The following is a 22291-nucleotide window of genomic DNA, read 5'->3' as shown; positions in this document are numbered from 1 at the left end:
TGAGTAAAGAAGTGATTATGTATTGAGAAAACATCAATAGAAGTAACCTTTAGTATTTGATAAAGTGAAAGAGTAACTATGCAAAAGGAGTAATGCAGACAGCCTCTGAAAAGGAGAAGAAACCCATTAGTAACATAAACAACAGAATGGCCAACAGCAAACAGCTATCAGTCTTCATATGTACTCATTTATTGCTAATCAAACCCGTAGTGTAAATTTTACTAAGAGGCTTATATTTGAATAAACTACCTGGATACCCATGGAGTATTTGAAATTTTATTTGGAGACTTGTGGTGGTACTATTTGATTTTGTTAAAACACTAAGGTTGACACCAAACCAAAAAATAATGTCAGTCTATTGATTCTAACCAAGGGGAAATTACTTTTTAATTTGATTGTAATCAAGAGATAAAGGCAAAAAACATGATTAAGGCAGATAATGTAGAATACTTTTGGGACAACAGAAAACTAAATATGGAGTGGGTGGAAGAATGCAATACTACTTAGGGTAGGAAATTTCAGTTGGAAGAAATTTTCTGTGAATTAAAATTTATGGTGCTACAACAAAATAAACAGTATTAAAATCAAAGAATATAAAAATTGAAACTATGACTGAATAGTCTTTAATTATTAAGAGCTAACAAATAATAAACATAAAGAAAATGAAGACTAATTTTAAACTTCCATTAAAAAGCAACATTTTCTTGCATCAAAAACCTTGAGATAGAACCTGGATCTAGTGAGCTTTTATCTTGAAAGTTCCTCTTGAAATGAATACTATCACTCCAAAGACTTATTATCCAACACATGTCTTCTAAAGACTTTTTATACTGTTTTATATGTTTGGACTGATTTTGTTATCTAGGGAGTGTTTAGTAGTTAGGCTTTGGTATTTTAAAAGAATTGCAGCCCAGTGAGCAAGATAAACCTGTAACGGTTGACTTAAAGAAGCATAAGGTGTCAGTTGAACCTTGAGGAGGAAGGAGAGGAAGGAGTAGAAGAAGACATAATTCAGCTTGTATGTTTAAAAAAAAGAAAAAAAATTGTGACCAAGTTTAATATTAACATATTATTTGAACTGATTTTTTGTATTAGAAAAGAATAGAGTAATTTACTCACAGCAGAGGTAAAGGCCAGAAAGTTTTATAGCCATTTTAAATGTTCATCATAACCACTTTTTCACAATGCTATAATTATGTGCTTATGTGTGTATGGTCTTTTGTAAATACCACAAGGAAACATTCATTAGGTATGTGTTTTTATGGTTTTCATTTTAAATGATAAAAATCCATACACACTCACAAGGTAACATAATGTTGAACATATTAGTAGACAGATGAAAATGAGCATGTTGTTAGGTTCTTTCAGTTTTATCTAAGAGGAACTAAGTGGGTTGTAAGGCAGCAATCAGTGGTAGTGGTATATTTTTGTCTATATAATTGTTATACAAATAATATAATTCATTTTCTTCATTTATAGCAAATTTCCAATCAGGAAGTTCAAGATAAAACTAACTGCTTGGAGTGAAATGAAAATAACAGTGGCTTTCTTTTCTTTCTTTTTTTGTGTTACTGGGGATTGAACTGATGGCTTTGTGCTTGCTAGAAAAGCACCATACCACTTGAGAACAGTGGCTTTTTTAATAAATTGCAGTCATATTTTTAGTTGTGTGTATAGTTATAACATAGACCTAAAAATCTACAAGGTATGTGATGAGATTACAACATTCATATAACAACTCTTAAAATATTGTATTTAGTTTGGGTTACTATATGTTTTTAAAAGATATAGGATTTGAAAAGTGGAATTAGATTGATCTTGGCACTACTAGGTATGAGCTAGGAAGACAGGATACAATTCCGTGTTTCTATAAACTTTAAAGTGCAAAGGTTGAAAAAGATCTAATTGAAAATAATACAAACTTAGTTCACTGTAGATATAGACATATATGATGTCAACCCTTTGTATTACAATCCAGATTATTGTAAGAGTTCTATAAATTTCAACAGAAGAAAAGACCTGTTAAAAGAAGCAGCAGAGATTCTTAGCCTTTCAAGTCCATCTTCCTGTAGTATGCAAAGAGAATAATGCTCTACTGATTTCTTCTGTGAAGTATAATGCCTGAAGGATTTTTAGTCAGTGGTTTACTGAAACAGAAAGAATATGCCACATAGCTAAATACCAATAACAGGTATTGAATAACTATTAATCAGAGGAAAAAGAGTATGTCTCGGAGTGTCAACTCCTGTGAAATGGCCACTGACTTCTCAGAAGAATATTAATTTAACCTACCTGTATTGTAGGCAGGTTGTCAACAATTTAGGAATCAGAAAACTATAAGGTATTTCAGCTGTAATGGGCTGGAGAGGTCAATTTATCTAGCCTGGTTTTACCAATGAGTATACTGGAGTCTAGAGTGGGGAAATAATTTGCTTATGGTTATACTAGTTAGTTTCCTACTCAGGATGGATACTAATGCATATTGCTTTATGTCTTGTTCAGTGCTTCTCTCAGAATTTGGTTATTGTTAAAAGGTTAATCTACAACATGGCTTCATGGAACTTGGAAAATAACTTCTTATGGAAACAAACTTATAAGCCCAGGGCTCTCCTTTGTTTCCTACACTTTGTTTCCATGCTGCTAAAGTTTAAATTGCATTAATGCTGGCCTTACACTTTTTGTTGCACACGTCCTTTCCTTTTCACTTTTTCTCCACCTACCTACAATAACCTCCTACATGATCTCCTCAGCACCAGACTTTCTTTTAACAATTCATTCTGTGCATTTTGTCAGCTTTACTTCCTAAAACATTGTTCCTCTCTTCCAATTTTTATTCTTCAAAACTTATCTTTCATGATCCAAATCAAATTTTACTTTTTACCTAATGACTACATTGACCACTCCAGGTAAAAGTGGTGTCTTCATCTTCTCAATTTTTATAGAACTTAAAAGTGGTGCCTTCATCTTCTCAATTTTTATATAACTTAGATTATATCACTCATGGATTCAACTTTCGTTAGTAAGATATACTTGAGTGCCTACAATATGTCAAGAAATTATGTGGTGCTTATCACTCATAGACTTGCAATGTAACAGTTTATGAATATGATTTCTGTCTTATAGATTGCAATATTCTTTATGTCAGGAACTGTTGTTGAAGATACTTGTATTCTCCATAGTACCTAGCGCATAGCCTTTTGTACATAGTTGATTGGTAAGAATTTGTAGAGTAAATATTGAATTAGGAAGCTCCTATGGTAGGATGGGTAGATAAATATGGCCTCCATGGGATTCCTCAGTATGCAAACTGAGGAATATCAATTATAAGCAAGTTTGAAAAGATTCCTTTAATTCTTAAGGACGTTTATTCTTTGCTTAGCATAAAAATAAAAAAGTATATTGAGTAGAGTGTATCAAGATAAAAGGGTAATTCAGTCATATTCAGATAGGTAAGTATTATCAATGAGAAGTGCAAGAAAACTACATCAGACTAAAGATATTTCAGTCTCAATTTCTACATATAAAAAAGTTGGGACAATGATTCAAACCTACTTTCGCACACAAAATAGTTGCATTACATTAAGTAATGCAGAAGAAACCCTCTGTTCACTATAAAACTACACAACAGTAAGATGGTACTATTATTTAAATATGAGATCCTGAGCCTGTAAACAAGCTATATCTAATCTTTCAAAAGGTAATTATTTATAATTTTAAGTTTTGGTCTTGTAATTTGTTTGATATATAAATTTTATTTTACGTTTAAATATTAGAATGGTCCTTGTCAAAGATTATGGCAGGGGATGAGCATGAGGGATTTATCAGAATTTCAAATCAGTAATCCTCTTCATTCCCACTACACAGCAATACATTAAGAGCATGTCCATGCCAACATTCCTTTGTCCTGACCCTGCTTTATTGTCTTCATCTACAGCAAGACTAAGCCAGATAGGATTACCAGAATGATCAATTGGCAAATGAATTTATTTTCTTAGGAACAGCTTAGCTGAGTTCTGATTACAGAACTGTCAGCATCTCACACTATAATTTAAGCTTTATTGGACAAATATGCCAAATGTTAGAAAAAACTTAAGGTATAATTAAAATAAATTTTAGATTTTTTTATCTCCACGAATAACTTTATAATGAATATATGTATTTTTACCTGTCAATAATTCAGTATATTTAATACAATCAAATAAATTTGATTTCATAAAGTTTCTGGTAAACTTTGGCTACTCAAAGAATGTTCACTTGAATTCTACAGCATCACAACTCTCATACAAATCATGTACCATAATCATTGATTTAAATCAGCTCTGCATAGTAGAAAAAGATTTTTAAAATATGTTTTATGAAAATAAGCTTGAGAATGCTACCATGATGATCTTGGCTAAGTTTAAAGTGTCCCTTCATATGGCCAATATTAATTTGATTTGATAAATATTTATTAGTGACTATTACATGCAAGTATCTGTGTTAGGTGTTGCATGATAAAGTGAAGGAATGAATGGGAAATCAGACTTCTTTCATAGAGATTGCTTTTTCACAGGGACGATGGACCTAAAACAAATAAATAAATAAAATAATTACACATTGTGGTAAGTGCTATAAAGAAAACACCATTTTAATCACCAATTTAGCATTGGAGGTTGACAATAAATTCTTCATATAGGCAGCATAATATTTACCAAGTAGGTCAATTTTCTTTTGGTTCAGTATGGTATCAAACCCTCAACTCCAAAGCTAACTAAAAGCTAATAAAGTAGCAGTTGTATATCTAATATAAATGTTTCATTTGTCTTCTGGAGTAGTTCCTCAGTGTTTTCTGTGAGTCAACCTGAATATATAAGAACAAGACATTATTATTAACTGGAAGACTTGAAATATATCTAGTTTAATAGTGCTGAAAAAAATCTCTTAAAAGATTCTTTAAAACCCCCACACAGACAAGTTCTAAAGGATTATCTGTGTTGTCTTTAGCCAAACCTACAAACAAGGACAGCAATATTGTAAAGAGAAAAATTGCCAACAGAAACATTGCAAACAAAAATGCTAAAACATAATACCAAAAATTATAGAAAGATGCCAAAGCATAAGTGATTTAGAATTTCCTAAGATTTTGAGAAATTTTAATGCTTAAAGATGTATTCACTATCGATAATTTCAGATAGGTTATCTAATAATCAGAGTTCATATAAATGGCTAATATTTACTGAGTTTGAATATGTGGAAGAATATCACTGAAAATCATTTTTGTGGTGCATTGATAGTACCATAAAAGGTATTTAACTGATTTCATCCATATATTATGCACACACTGTAATAATTGTTGTGAGAGAACAAATTATGCTATTTTTTTATGAAAATTGTCTCTAAAAAGTCATTTGATGCTATGAACTATCTGCTATTTCTGAGATCGTTTTGTTGTTGTAGAACATATGAGAAATATTGAAACTGATGAGGTTCCTCAGAGTGGACCAACAAATTACCTTTTGTACAAAGAATTATCTGTAGTTGCAGCTGACATAGAGTCTTGCATTCTTTGAGTTATACCTTAGTAGCCTATATTAATATAAGAGTATATATAATATATATGTTTTAGATATATGTGTACATATGTGTACATTATATTTATAGTGGAAATGCAGTTTCAAGTTATGTATAACCTGAAATCTATATTATATATCTATATCTTTCTCTATTTATAAATCTGTATAAATTTATAAATAAATTTTGTGGAGATATATATATCTCAAAAAATTTTAAAATTGTCATAGGCTCATTTATCTTCAGTATTACCCCATCCCATATTGGTTTTCCTTTTCTTTTTTCTTCTCTAGACTTTGACTTTAAATCTTACTGACTTTTTTATTAAAAAATGAATTATTATTTGGTAGTGTGGAGAGGTTGAACTGAGAACCTCATACTAGCTAGGCAGGTACTTTACTACTTGAGCCATGTTGCTAGCCCCTTTTGCTTTGGTTATTTTTGAGATGTGGTCTCACTTTAATGTCCAAACTGGCCTAGACAACAATTTCTCTATCTGTGCCTCCCTGAATTGCTGAGATGACAGGAACATGTGCCATGTGCAACTGCCTCTAACCATTTCTTGAGATGGGGATCTCATGCACTTTTTGTGTGGGTGGGCTTCAAACTGTACTCTTCCTGATCTCCATTTCCTGAGTAGCTAGAATTATAGACATGAGCTACTGAACCCAGACTGTCTCATTGACTTTTTCTTTCTTTTTTTTTTGTTTTTTGTTTTTTTGGCACTGGAGTTTTAACTCAGAGCCTACACCATGAGCCACTCCACCAGACCTTTGTTGTGATGGGTGTTCTAGAGATAGAGTCTTGCAAACTATTTGCCTGGGCTGGCTTCGAACCGTGATCCTCCTGATCTCTGCCTCCTGAGTAACTAGGATTACAGGCGTGAGCCACTGATGCCCTGCCTCACTGACTTTTAAAAGCCTCAAGCTTATACACCAAGATTTTCTAAAAAAGTCCAAATTTAAGGTGGACTTTTTTTGTTATTCCCACATCTTTACAGGAAAAGAATCTAAAAGAAGGCAATTGTCAGTTTTAATAGCTTGAGCCTTGATTCATAAGATAGTGTCTTTGGAGACTTAAATGACAAAGGGTTTTATTGGATATCTGCTAGAAACTTAAATAAGCCAGAAATAATGCAGGCCATTATTTTTGATAGTTTAAAAATGAAAGATATTTTCAATTTCTTCTTATTTTAACATACATGCTTCTCGAAGAATTTTCAGGATTCCTAAAGAGATTAAATAGCTTTACAAAAGCTACTATGAAGAAAAATTTGACATATAAAATGAATGAAGCTATTGTTTAAAGAGTGAAGAAAACCCCCTATAAGCTCTAACAGTGGAAATTCTACAGTTAATGTAATTTGGTCCTGTCTCTAAACACAATCTTTAAAAGTTTTTTCAGTACATATTAGCTGGAAATTTATCCTCTTTAAAGTTGGGTGGGGATGAGGAGGCATTGCTTGACTTATGCTCTATTTATTTACTACATTTGTTCCAAATCAATATTTTGTTTATTGTATTGAACCATTAAAACAAACTACATGACTGACAGATCTTGTCTGTGTAAGGAATAGCTTAATTAAGTATCCACTCCAAATTCTCAGCATATACTAAGTTAACAGCTAACTCCCATTTCAAAGCATAGGAAATATTTTTATTGATCCGGTACTATTAGTGCACCCTCTATCAATAGCATAAACACATGGAAGTTTCCAGAGATCCCACACTTAATTTGGGAAAATCAACTAATGTTTCAGTAAATTAAACCCCAAAACTGTAAAATAGTGGCCATAAAACTAAAATTCCTACTGGGACAAAAGAGGTCCCATAAATTCAATAAGAGGTGAGGTATAATACGAAATTGTGGGAGGCAGCAGGTTGCATGTCTATTGGCAACTTTTGCTAGTTTACTTCATCTGGTTGTGCTCACTAAGGAAGTGTGTGGAACTAGAATTGCCAGCTGTTTCCCCTGAAGGAGCACCTTGAAATTCGAATTTTATGCAAAATTTGTGGATTTCCAGAGCTCTGATCAATATAAACAAAATATATTTGACAGGATTGGTTTGCCATTTTACAGTCTCTGCTTTAAAAGAAGTATAGTGCAGAAAGAATACTGACTTAGATATCAAGGGATCCATTTGTGTCTCTTCTACTATTTAAGTGCATATGCAGTTTCTATTGATCTTATGTTTTCCTGTGGATGAAACAGATATGACCATCTTTAGGAAGAAAGTTCAAAAAGTAGTTTCCTAATGTCTAATACAGGAAGCATAATAATAAACTTAGGAGCAATAGCTGTAAATAAAGGGTCTGTAGACTTCTGACATTAACTTCCTATGTTATATTTGATAGTGACTTTTCAATTTACTCTTAAAAGGTCTGTTTTCTTGCTTTGACTTTCTTTTTTCCCATTTTCATTTTTATTGGGATATATTCATTGCACAGGGGAGATTCATTGTTATAATTCCAAATAGTCTTACACTGTACGTTGGTTAGATTACCCCTTCACTATCTCTCCCCTTCACTGGCAAATCCCTCCCTTACCCACTTAAAGCAACTGCAAGAGAGGTTTCATCATTCTATTTTGTGTATGTATTCAAAAGGTCTTAAGATACTTAAATTCAATGAGTTTGAGCTTTCAACTGGACCCGTTACTTTGTGATATTTTATCATCTCTTGTCATGTATTTCATATTTTATTGTATTATTAAATGCATTTCTGTGGTCTAAGTATTCGCTTTTAGAAGTGAGAATTCCATAGCTCAGGGTCTTCTTTGAAGATGAGCACATTGGGTAGTGGTCACTGCCACTAGTTTTATTGAGCTTTGTTTTCAAAACCAAAAGTGGTATAGAGTAAAAGTGGTATCAGTTAAGTCAAAATACATCTGGATCTTAATTATTAATTTTTTGGGGCCTTAATTGGAGCAGAATTACCTTCTAGTTTTAACTAATACATAAGGAAGGGTCTCTCTACAGTAATGTTAATCAATGTCCTAAGGCAGTGCAGTAGAGATGAGGGTTGGAGCTGCTAAACTGTGTAGAGAACACTTATTGCTTACTATTGTATATAATAGGACATCAGTTGGTAATAGTTCTATTGTTGGTAGTAGTATATTGAGTACAATATCTGATATAATGGTATTGAGTATATGTAACCTATTTTTGTGCCTAGCTTCATAAGCTATGTTCCTATGTGTATTTCTGACACAAAGAGAGATTTTGGTGAATTGCAGGCCCTTTGTTCTTGGCTTAAGTTTGTTTCATACTCAGACTCAGAAATGGAAAGGGACACCAAATTGGAAGCTGTAGTAGGCAAAGAGAAATTAGATGGAGTATAAAACATTCCAAACCAACTCCAAAGAACCCAGATGACTTTTTTCATACTGAGCTGATAATATTAGTAGTATCTTGTGCTTGGTCAATAAAAACTTTCCAAAATGCTGATTATATGACAAAGTATAAGGAAATCTAAAATGAATTAGTTGACATCATCACAAAAAGGAATAAATTCAGGAGTATAGAAATTGAATTTTACTCAGAATGTCAAAAGTAAAGTATAGTGAGTTCTCTGTGTCTTTGGATTCCAAATCCATTTAATGAGCTATGATTTAAAAATATTTTGGAAAAAGTTCTGTCTATAATGAGCATAGACAGTCTTTCCTATTGTCATTATTTCCTAAAAAATAGAGTATAACCACTCTTTACAAATCATCTACTTTGTATTAGGTATTACAAGTAATATAGAGATACTGAGGGATTACTCTATATGTATTTAACTTGTATATATTAATGTCTTAGAGCTAAAGCTAGTGTTAGGAAACACTATAAAATACATTCTTCACTTTGGATAAATGAAAAAATTTTAAATATCAAAGTAAACCCCTAATTTTTCAAGAAAGTTACAGGTTCGTGATGAAAGAACAGTTAATTCATGGGCTTTTATATATAGAGAATATTAACCACAATGTTTCATAAGTCAGTAATTTTTAAATCTAAGTTTAAATACTACATGAAGCCCATGTTAATGGAAACATAAAATGATTTTTATATCTTTGGGGACTAAGTATAATTATATGCATATTAAGATAACCAAAAACATTCTATTGAGTTTATAAGTTTATAAATAAGAAAAAGAGTATCATATTTGGTAATCTAGAAAAAAGCCATCAAATTTAGTGATGTTACTCATTGGATTAAGAAGCATGCATGGTCATTTATTTGGTATTTATAAGTACATCTCATGTAAGAAAAATATCCTTCAAAAATTTTGGGAAGGAAGGATAATGAAGTGTGAAAAGGATTAAAGTACACTACATATATACATATGAAGACAGCATAATAATCCATTCAACACTTTGAAAAAGAGGGGGGAAGAGAGAAGGGCAATATATTGGTGTTGGTGAACTTGTTCAAGGTAACTATACACATGTCTGGTATTATCACAATGAAATCCCCTTGTATTACTAATGTACAGTAATTCAAAATTATAATTTTAAAAAACATTGGATGAATGAAATATAAAGCAAAATCAAATAGTTCTGGCAGTGAAGTGTCAGAACATAAGAGTTGATAACAAATGGATCATCTTTCCACCCACTTCCTTTCTTTAGCAATCCCAGATACATGTTTGTATTTGCTATTTACTTAGACATGTTTTTACAGACCTTTGAATCAGGGAATCAGTTGCTTTTCAAAAACCAACAAACACAAATAAAAAATAAACAACCAGAAAGGACACTCTTAACAAAAAAGTATTAGAAGAAACAGAGATGGACCAACCACATCTATTTTAGAAGGAATTATTGAAGATTGCTATTTCTTTGCTACTTAGAAATCCACTAAGGCTCAAAGAGCCAAATTATAGTCCTTACAGTTCTTTAGCAGTTAGTTTACATTTTGTTGCTCTTCATTAATGGATTGGGGAACAATGTTGCTATGCCACTGGAAAGAATGGTTGCTTTGTTAACTAAGCTAATTTTGTCGGTTTTTATTGCTCTATTTTGTGTGTCTAATTTCTTTTGTGTGGCTGTATGTATAATTGTGTGTGTGTGTGTCTGTGTGAATGTGTAACCCCTATGAGGAAGACATAAGATAGTTCAGTATTACTCCAGGAATAAGTAGTGAGCTGTGTGATCAGTAGCACCATGTTTAAGAAATTAGCACAACATTGATATTGGCTTACTTTCATCATCCTGTTGGCCAAATAAAAAAATGAGAAAAAAAATTAGAGATTTTATCCCCCTCAAAAGTATTGGAATACCCAATGGGATGGGAAGGAAGGCTCTCAAGAGAAAGGGAAAAGACATGATATAGCTCAATCTTTTTTTGCAGTATTTACGACCCGAGGCCATTTTCTTCAACAGAAATCTATAACCTTATTTCCTTGCCTTTATATAGAGAAAAGCCCTAAACCACATGACATTTCACATTATTCTTTACTCAATGGGGATTAGATCAGAAATATAATAACATTATCCATATATTTAAAACACTAATAGCAATTCAGGTTCTCCTACCTTCTTTGTGCTCTTCCCTACTGGTGTTTCATTGTGTGTAACCTATCTAATATTTCTGCAGAATTTGAGAAGATTTTTTGTGAACTATAATAAAGCCTTGATTAATTGGAAGCTAACTAACCCGAACGCTCAATTAACCAGTTTTATTTATTTATTTTTTGCTACACTCTCCTTTTAGAAGGAAGAGGCAAATGACAAGAAAACAAGCTGTTAACAGGTATTTATGTATTTATTTTTTAAAAATCAACTTCTTTGGAATGTCCTGGAACCTGTACAGATTCAGTCCAACTCCCATAATCTTGTTCCCTACACTATATTTGCTAAGGTAGGGGAACCATTTTAAAATTTTAGTGGCAAATGTGGCATCTTGGTTCATCTTTAGTTAGTGATAATAAGAAAAATGAGACATGAATAGCTAATTAAAGCTGACATCCACTTGAGTGTTCTAGTGAACTGGAGTCTCCATGGTTTCATTATTTCCAGTTAGTGACCATTTCAATCTGTGAACTGGGAATGAATCTGAAGACCATACAGTGGATTAATGACTTGTAGCCACAGGGAACAATTCCCTTTCTGGAAACTAAGGTAGAAATTAGAGAAAAGCTGCAAGTTGATGGGGATTAAATGAGAATTAGTGCCAAAAATTCATGATGGTTCTGTAAAATAATGGGAAAGCAGTTCAGATGCCCATCCACTCCTTAGTGTGGAATGCTTAGGAAGGTACATTCACTTTTGCAGGGCAGCACAGGCTATTAAGTGTGCTACAACAACAATGGAAAGGAACCAGGCTTTTAAATCTGATTTCTAAGCATTAGGCACAGATATATTTTTGTAGGCATGGTAGTAGTTCTAAAATATTTGAAATTCTTTTCTTTCTAATAATACATTAAAAAAAATCTGGAAGTCTAAGAAGATTTACACTTGAAACTTCCTAAAATGTCTATGCAATTCAGTTAAATTTCAATCAGAGACAGTATGTTAACTGTCTCTGAGACAGTATATTAACTGAGATTCACACCTTTTAGTTTGTAATAGAGAAAAGAGCAGTGACTCAGAGACAAGGGAGGAGGAGGGCAACCCTATGTTTTGATATTGCCTGGCAATGATGTCTCCACTCTTTTTCCCCATACCGCTTTCAGGTTAAATCTCCTTTTGGTAATGTTTTCCTCCTTGTTTTAGGGCTGCCCTTGATGAACGTTTTGTCCACATTTTTGTACAAGAATAATGTTGCAGAACTTTGGGGGATATAGGGACTGTGTTATGTGAGTTAGCCTATATTTTCAATATAGAAAACTAAAATCACTTTGGTGGAGTTTCTAATATCTGGGACATTTTTAAACATTAACATTAATCATAAGTATCATGCACACTAGATAATATCCAAGTGACCTGAAACAGTGGATGTACCTCCTTAAGTGCCAAACTTTGTATTTGACTGTAACATCAATGCTGGGGAGACTGGAAACTAGTAGACTTTATTAGTGAATGTTTTTTATCTGAAAAAACTGGATAGAGGTTTGAGTTTAGATTTGGATATTGAAAGTGTTTCTGATTTTATATGAATGCAACTGAATTTAAGCATTGAAACGGACTTTTATTTTTTATATTCCTAGTAAAATGACATGCAAATTAATGCCAACTTTTCTCTTAATTAAATGTAACAGTAGATTATGGCTATATAATTTATTTCTGGATTATCAAAATACACATTACGTGTGTACATGTATACATAGTAAGAATTTATATTTGCTTAAATATGAGAAAAAATTTGAAGTACTTTTGAAGTATATGTATTAAGTCACTCACATAAATTACACAGAAACCAGGAGGGTCACAAACACTAGTGCCTGTGGAAGCAAGGCTGATAATATAAGTGAAAGAACATAAGCAATAGGGAGTAATGAGACTAATGTAGTGAACTACAAAGTATATTATCTTTTCCATAAGTGGTGGCAATTACCTCAACCAATTGCTACCATGTGGGAATATGAGGTTAATGTTGTTAAGGTCTTACATTTTAAGGGATGCTGAGAATCCAGATTTTTATATGAAATTCTCTAATTCTTAACTGAATAAAAAAGGGTAGCACTGTGAAGTCAAAAGGGAAAAAAACCACAAACAAACAAAAAGCCATCTGGGATCTGGTTCTAGCCAGTTTTTAACCTTTGCTCTAAATTGCAAATCCTCAAGGTACTGCAATTAACAAAAATAATTAGTTTGTTATAAACACAACTGAAACTCTTGATGATGGAAAATTCATGTATGTAATTAATAAGTGGAGTGCTTGTAAAATTCTTCTGGTACTCAAAATTGTGGTTATGCACTTTAAGATTTTTTTTACTGCATAGGAATAGCCAATATAGTTTTCCCTTAAAGAGGTTTGAAAATTAAAACAAAAGTATGAATTTTTTTCATATTTATCAACTAAACGAAGCATGAATCAGATTATTACTGCTATGCCCAAAAAGACTATTTAAGCATAGTTCTATCATGTACCATAATTAAAGATTTATTTAAAGTCCAATTTGTTTTGCTTTAATACAAAGAAAGGCATGTGTATAGCATATGTTGTTTTATTTAAAGTTGGCTTGCCTTTAAACAAATTCCCAATTCCATCTAGCAAAATTCTTTTATTTTTACAAAGAGTTAAAATAAGAAATAAAAGAAATGTAAGTAGTTAACACAATAAAACTTCATTTTAACTTTTGATAGGCATTGACACAGATAAAACAAATGTTGGTCATCTGATATTTTAATAAGACTTAACCATTTGACAGATCTGAGTCTTTGCTTGTTTCTCTGTCCTGCCCTGGACCTTAGCACATAATCCCACTGTGATACAATGCTTTTGACATTTATATACCTCTGTCATCACTGGCAATCCAAGCATATTTGTCTAAAAAGGAAACAATTAAATACCAATCTCTCTAGAAAAAAAAGGAAAGAAAAAGGAAGATAAAAACACTCCACGCTAAACCTGCTTTAACGACCACTAGGGATCTACCCCATAAATCCTTAGTCAGAATAGTCTATTAACATTGTCATTTCTCATAAGATACTCAAGAACTCTAAAAAGAAGAGAAAAGAAAAGAAGGAAGAGGAGGAAAAGAATGCACAATCTCAAATTCTAAATGAACTACAAAAATTCATCTTTGACAAAGTATTATAGTTGAATATTTAACAGACACATGTGAAAGATGAGCAGTTGTTGGACAACTTGTTAACACATGACAATGGGCAAAACAGTTGATGCTTACTTAAATTTGTGTAGGTAGTGTTGCTCTTTTTAGACCATCAGATAGTTTTGACCACAAGTAATCTATTGAAGAAGAATGAAATTATGTTTAAATACACCAAATAATTAAGCCTGCAAACTGAAATTTGACAAGTATAGACATAAATAAGGTAATTCAAGATAAAATTTTGATAAATAACTAGTCCTTCTTGCCAAAATATAATAATATCTGAAATTTATCAGACATGATCTGAGGTGATTTGCCATATATTAGTACATTAAATCATCCTCAAAATACTCTAAGGCAGGTGATGTTGTAATCCTGTTTTATGATGATAATGAGGCACAGAGAGTATTAATTGATTTGTCTAAGAACTTAGAGCCTACAAATACTAGAGGCAGCATTTGAATGGAGTAAGATTTCAAAGTGCAATGCTTTGGACCTATATATTTTATAATCTGCAAACTGGAATCAGAATTATTAGTAAAACAACTCATTTCAGATTTATATATATGTATACACCTATGTGCATACACACATAATATATTTCTGACTTATTAAAAAATGGCATTTCTAATCTGAGATCACTTTTGGTAACATTACTTTGATAGTGTTAAAATTAGGAAGATTAATTATAACATAGTTCAAATTGAGAGAGTAAGAAAAATGAGAAATGCCTATTCAGAGCTCAATTTTTAAAAAATACACCCATAAAATATTAATGATATGACTAACAATAATCTCCTTTTTACTCTATTATAAGTGACACTATCTTAAAGTTGGTGCATAACATTCCTTTAATTTAAAAAATTATGTGTGTATTTATACAGAAAGATGTGCTGTATAGGTGATTGTATTTAAAAAATTTACCTAAGTGGGTCTGGTGTGGTGGTACACACCTATAATCACAGCTTTGTGAAAAGTGGAGATAGGAGGATTGTGGTTTGAGGACAGTGTAGGCACAAAGTTAGTGAGACCTAATCTTAAAGAATAAGCTGAGTGTTGTGGCACATACCTATAAGTCCATTTATATTGTAGGCAGAGGTAGGATGATCTTGGTTTCATGCTGACTCTGGGCAAAAACATAAGATCCTACTTGAAAAATAAAGCAAAAAGCGCTGGGAAGAAGGGTGTCTCAAGCAGTAGAATGGAGCAGATGTGAGATTCTGAGTTTGAATCCCAGTACTGTAAAAAAATTGACCCAAGTGGTATAATAATATATCATCATTTTGATTTGTGTTTATATTTTTGCATTTCAGCCACATTGATACATGTAGATCTAGTTCATTCATTTTAAATGATCAATTATACCATTTCTGTGCATGAATATGCCACAGTTTGATTGATTATTTTTTCATATATCAATGGACATTTAAGTTGGTTCTCCTTTTTTTTATTGTTACAAACAGTGCTTCAATGGACATCATGTTGATTTGTGTCTGTGCGGAGAATTTATCTAAGATGTACCTAAAAGTGGAGATGTTGGGCAATAGGCTAGGCACATCTACTTTAATAATTATTGCCAAACTCCTTTCCAAAGTAGTTCTCATTTACCTTTCCCTTGTCATTATATAAGAGTTCCTATTTATTGGTTGGAGGGTGAATATGGTAGAAATATTCTGTACACATGTTTGTAAATGGAAAAATGAGACCTGTTGAAAGTATTCCAGTTATGGGAGAGGGAGGATAAAGGAGAATGATGGAGGGGGTAAATTCAACTATGATATATTGTAGGAATTTTTGTAAATGTCACGATGTATCCCCCGTACAACGATAAATAAAAATAAAGTATAAAAAGAGTTCCCATTTACCTACATTCTTACCAATGTAGTAGATGTTTTTAATAAACAATCCCTTTGAAGAAAAAATAATTCCTTTTATTAGTTCACTTCACTATTATATATATTAGATGAAACATTCTTTTAATCATTTAGTACACACAGCAATATTTGCTGATATTGTGCTGCTGTTCTTCATTTTAAAACATGCATTTCAGATAAGCATAATGACACTATTTTAAATTTATAATATATTTTTCTGGTTATGAAGCATTTTCATATAAATCCTCGTCTGATGAGACAGTGTGCTATATGAAGAGGTAGGGAGAAAAATAGTCAACCATAGACTTAAAACAACTCTAAAAATATCTCTGTGACTTTGGACCTCAGTTGTTGCTTCTTTTAAATCAAACTGTTGGCTAAACCTCTAAAAGAAATAGTATAAGCTTTGGTCTGTAATACATGTCTTCCTTTTTCCTTGAAGCTATAATCTACTTATTGGGCACAAAACATAAAGACAAAATTGGATTTTATCAATTTGTGAATACTATTAAGATTACAACATTTACCCAATTTAACTTTGTGTTTCTCCTAATTCTTCAAGGACAATTGGAGGTGGATTGTGGGGAAGAAGATAAAGTAGTATCTCAGTATTATAAAGACAAGACAGTGGTGCTATACCATCTTGAATTCATGTTCAGTTTTACCCACTCTGAAGCATCATAAGTGCTGAAATACAATGAAACCTCAACCACTGTTTACTTTCACTTTGTTTATGGTTTCAAGTGCATTTTATGCATGTTTCTGAGTCAGAGAAGAGAATATTCGAAAATTTCAGCTCACTTAATGTTTCACTGAAACAGCACTTTTATGGTATTGAGCATAACTATTTAAAGTAAGACTCAGAGGTTGACTACTCACTATATTCTCTATTACTTTTTTGAATATTGTAGTAATTGGATTTTGCATTTTGGAGATCCTGTTGATTATAAAGATCTGGATCTTCACCCTGAGAAATAAGATGAGCTTTCAGAGTTTCTTACATTCTATGTGTTAGAAAGAATATTTATTTAGTAACCTAATACTGTAAGAGGTTGAACTAGAAAAGAGAATTACTTGCAACTGATTTTATTTAAACTTTCAGAGTTGAAAATATATATCACATAAATAGTCACACAAACACTTACAAGTATATCCTTTCTTTATTATAGTATACCTATTATTTTCAAAGACTTTTTTAGATAGAGTCTCACTTTGTAGCTCAGGCACAAACCACCATACCCAGCTTTCAGTGACTTTTAAACAGAAAACTCTGTTTATATTCTATGACATTTAACATTGATTATTTCATGAGTGAAGTTTCACAAATGGAAAGTGAAATTCTGGCAAACAAAATCTAAATCATTTAATGTCTTGTGATGAAGACATTTTAGGGCTCTCTTTCTATAAGTAATCGGGAAAACATTTGGTCATTTCTAGATTGAATTTACTAACAAGAATTTCTACATTAGATATATTAAGAAAATTGTGGTCCACATATTTTGTTCAAATGATCTGCATATTAATACAACTCACATACATATGCAGCATTGTCCAAATGTGACAATAAGCCTAGAGAATATCACTTAAGTTACTTGAGAGGGGTTTTATGCACTTTGGCCTGCTTATTAACTGACTGTAAGGCTTATATTTGAGAACTTTCATTGCTACTTTTGCTAATTGGTACACTGTTGTGCAATTTAATATACTATGAAAGCCATTATTTTGTTTGCTGTGTTAGTTGCATTAGCTCAGTGAAGAGTAACTTCTGCCAGGATAATCTAACTTCTTTTTCCCAGTCCTACCTATCCTATATGGAGATTTTGTCAGTTTATCTAACTCTTTCAATAAGCAGTTCATAAATTATTTAAAATTCAAGGTATCTTAAAACTTTTAAAAATGCTTTTATTAGTATATGATAGTTATATAGGAAGTTTCATTGTGACATTTCCATACATACATATGTTGTACCCTGGTTTGGTTCACCCCCTCCATTATTCTCCCTTTTCCCCCACTCATCTTCTTAAAATGACTTTGACAGGTTTCAATGTTCCATATTCAAATATGAATACAAAGTACGTCAACCATATTCAACCACTTTTACCCTCTTCATTTGCCCTCCCCCTTCCACCAGTGCCCTCCCCTTATCATGACCTGTTTTGCATTCCTGTCTTTCATTGCTTAAGTGTCTGCTCATTGTTCAGTGGGGTTTTGCTTTTGTAGTTTACCTATAAATACTATAATCAGTCTAACTCCTTTACTATTCTTCCTTACCCTCTTCCCTCTACCCTGCATTGTTCAACCATTTTTGAAAACTTAAAAGTGAATTTCAAAGATGTAGGATAGAGCATTAAGGTACCACTTCTTGAACAAAAGTTTGCTAAGTGACTGACAAGAGTATTGAGAAGTCAGTATTCTCCTTTTGTGAAAATGTAAATTAATATCTATTAAAAACAGGAAAGGAAGAAGTATAAACATTGTTTTGTTGGCTTTATCACCTGAATTTCTAAAAAACAAGTACTGTATGTACTTAAAGTATTGATTGGTGTTTATTTAGAAAACCAATTGTAACCATTCCATATACTACTCCTTATTGAGTATTCATGTGTTTATTAATCTGAATGAAGCTTTGGCAAACATTTGTTATCTTTTATCCACAAATATCAAGCTTATGGACATTTTTGCCTTTACCACTAACTCCAAGAATACCTATGTGCTCTGCCACAGATGGCATAGAGATAATAATACTATAATATAACTATAGAAATATTTGTTTTTGCTATTATTAAAAACTCGATTTTAACCTTGAGCAAGTCTTTTACATGATGTTTCCTGTACATGTAACAACTACATTGTTGTCCACTATGACCTTGTAATATTGCTCACAGTTGGAAATGTAATGCAGAGTAACTAAGATAATGTTGTTTACACAGACTTTAAGTGGAGTGACATTATAGTCAAGCAAGTGTCACATCACCCAAAGTGAAGAAGACTTAATTACCATAATCCTGTGAATACTAAAATTTCTTAGCCATGTGTAGCATAATAATGTAATGTTCTACATGTTGCACTTAATCTTACAAAGGTGCTTTACATCTCAGGCTGTGTGTTTCTTTAAAAATGAAAGCAAAGAGAAATTATAAAAATAAGACAGAGTTTTGGAGTAAAGTAGTTATCTGAACGTTCAGGTGAAATCTGTCCTTTCTCTTACATTCTGAAGAGTTGCCTGTTGATGTGAAAATGAAGGGAGTGCTAAAATAGCCATAAATCTGGACACCAGTGAGTAGGATGACAGACCACGAATTTCTCTGGAGGGTGCAGAGTAGTTTTAATTAAATGAGTGAGGCAGAATAAAGAGGAAAGGCTGATAACCACCTATTATTATGCAATAGGGAACATATCATTAATTTACAAAGAGGGTAGTGACATCTCTAAAATTATATAGCCCTATTCTTAAAAGTTTGTTAGTATAACTGATTAGTTGCTAAAATGGAGTTGATTCTAAGACCCAGTATGAATGCATTTGAAAAGGCAAGGCATTGTCCCAGAATTAATATGGTTTGTAATACATCTCGATGAATGGTAGAAAATAATATTAAGAAATGGTAGAAAATAATTTTAAGAAATGGGACTATTATGCCAAAATGGTCTCTTATTGATTTGTAGTCCTTGAAGGAATTATGTTCCATGGCAACGTGCTCTAAAGTCCTGCAGATAAATGTGTAGTGCCCTAAAGACACATTTGCTTTCTGTTTTTGATAACACAGAGTTTTCAGTACAAGGAATTTGCTTCCTCAAAGTATTCTCCCTCTTTCATCATATTAGAACTCCAAGGATATACTATTATATTAGATTATCATTTGGACTTTTTAACTTATTTTAATGTTCAAAAGAGGGAAAGTAAAATAAATGAATCTGCAGTAAATGTAAATTTTTTTTAATCCTTAGAACCTAGATGTGGTGGCTCAACCCTATAATCCTTTCTACTTGGGAGATTGAGATAGAAGGATCACAGTTGGAGGACAGCCTCAGCCAAAAAAAAAGGACAGGAGACCCCCATCGCAATTAATACCTGGGACAGAGATACATACTGTTATCCCAGCTGTGTATAGAAGTTTAAAATAAGAGGTGCACATGCAAAAAGTGAGACCCTATCTCCAAAATAACCAGAGAAAAAAGTTTTTGAGGAGTGGCTCAAATGGCAGAATGCCAGTCTAGCAAGTGCAAACCTCTGAATTCAAACTCCTGTGTAGCTCAATCAATAGATTCATGTTAGTGATATTCATAATTCATGAAAAACAGTCTGGAACATCTGATATGTAAGAGTTCTAGAATTTTTAAAATGTGTAAAAACTATCAAAACAAGTAAAATGTTGAATTATGTTAATGATAGCAGGAATCTTTACAATTGGGAGAATTTGAAAAGCATTTTGAACTGATTTATCATTACCAAACTGTCTTCCTGCAGAGAATATAACTTGAATATGTAAATAAAGTGACTCTGATTTTCCTTTTAACTGGCTAGTTCTAGTCTAAGTCTATTACTACAATAATGTAATTGGTCAACAAATCTGTATTATCATGCTGCTTTAAAAAGGACTTGGTTTAAATTATAAAATGTTATTATATTTTTATGCTATAAATTTTGCAACTATCCATTAAATCACATATTGATTGGTCTAACATACTAACTATGAACAAGATAATAGTTTTTGTATTTTTTATCATGACTTGCACTTGGCAATAAAGCATCCACTCCATTAAAAACATTACATCAATGGATTTAGAACATCTGATTTAAACAGTCCACAGAAAATTAGCCTTTTTATAATTTTAAATTTTAGTAGCAGTAAAAAGAAATTGCTCTCAATCTATGTTTGTTCAGATCTCTATCATCAAACATCACTTCCGGTGATTTTTGGAAGTGAAATACTCCAATTAATATTCTTTTTATTAAAATACACTTTGCACAAAGGTATTTGGAGGCTGTTTGTTTGTGTGTGTATTTTCATGCTGGGGATTAAATCCAAGGCCTTGTGCATATTATACATGTGGTCCACTACTGAGCTACAACCCCAGTCTGTTTTTTTTAAATAAAAATTTACAGAAGAACTACAATTACACTATACCATGTATCCAGTTTCTTCTACTGTTACTATCTTAGAATTAATGAAAAAATTTTTATAGCAACCAATATTATTACACTAGTGTTAACTAAAGTTTACACTTCATTCAAATTTCCTCAATTTTTCCAAAGTGGTTTTTATCTGTTGTAGGATGTAGGATACTACATACAGTTACTTGACATGTCTGCTTATACTTCCTTTTGATATTGACAAGTTTTTCTTCTTAATTTTGATGACCGTGACAGTTTTGAAGAATACTGGTCAGATATTTGTAGAATATTTCTCATTGAGGTTTGTCTAATGCCTTTCTTATGTTTAAATGGAAGCTATGTATCTAGGAGAGAACACTAAGGTAAAGTGTCATTTTCATCACATCATGAGTAGGGTGCATACTATCATGATGACTTGTTAATTGTTGAGATTGACCATGATCACTTGGCTCAGTGTTTGTCAAGTTTCTTCACTACAAAATTACTTGTTACTTTTTCCTCTTCCTTTCTAATCTGTTGTCTTTGGGAATCTTTGGAAGATCATCACTATGTGCAAAATTACTTGAAATCTTTCTGTATTGGAGATTTTTCTCTTCTCCATTTATTGATTTAGTTATTTATTTATATCAGTATGGACTTAATAGGCATTTATTATTCTTTGGGTTATAATTCCATATGAAAATATTTTCTTCCTTAAATTGTTCCAAGTTTTGCCATTGGGAGCTCTTTCAGTTGGTTTCTGTGTACCATTTTTTGACATGCTACCAACAATGTGGATAATTTTCATATACTTCCTCACTTTCTTACACTAGAAAATATTGCAGCCTTAGGAACAGCCATTTTTTCCAAGGAGTAATTTGGGCAATTTTTGTGGATTTTTAAACTTTTAAAAAAATTTATTAGCATATAACATTTTACAGGAGGATACATTGTGGTATTTACATATGTGCTTAAAATTTATCTTAGATTTACCCCTCCATCATTCTCCCTCTTTGACCCTCCCCCCTTAGAACAATTTCAACATGTTTCATCTGTTTTCATATGTGAATACAAAA

The 22291-nt window shown here is 32.1% G+C and overlaps 1 protein-coding gene across 1 annotated transcript in view; it reads left to right on the top strand.

Annotated features, from left to right (window-relative positions):
- The window catches only part of Dach2 (dachshund family transcription factor 2), a 605819-nt gene that overhangs the window by 144611 nt on the left and 438917 nt on the right, over window positions 1-22291 (top strand). The window contains exon 2 of the mRNA XM_074062608.1: window positions 11246-11284. Coding sequence (XP_073918709.1) covers window positions 11246-11284 — 39 coding nt within the window. The remainder of the gene's footprint in view (window positions 1-11245; window positions 11285-22291) is intronic.

Source organism: Castor canadensis, chromosome X (genome assembly GCF_047511655.1).
Source record: "Castor canadensis chromosome X, mCasCan1.hap1v2, whole genome shotgun sequence".
Lineage (NCBI taxonomy): Eukaryota > Metazoa > Chordata > Mammalia > Rodentia > Castoridae > Castor > Castor canadensis.
This window is presented reverse-complemented; position numbering and strand designations above follow the sequence as displayed.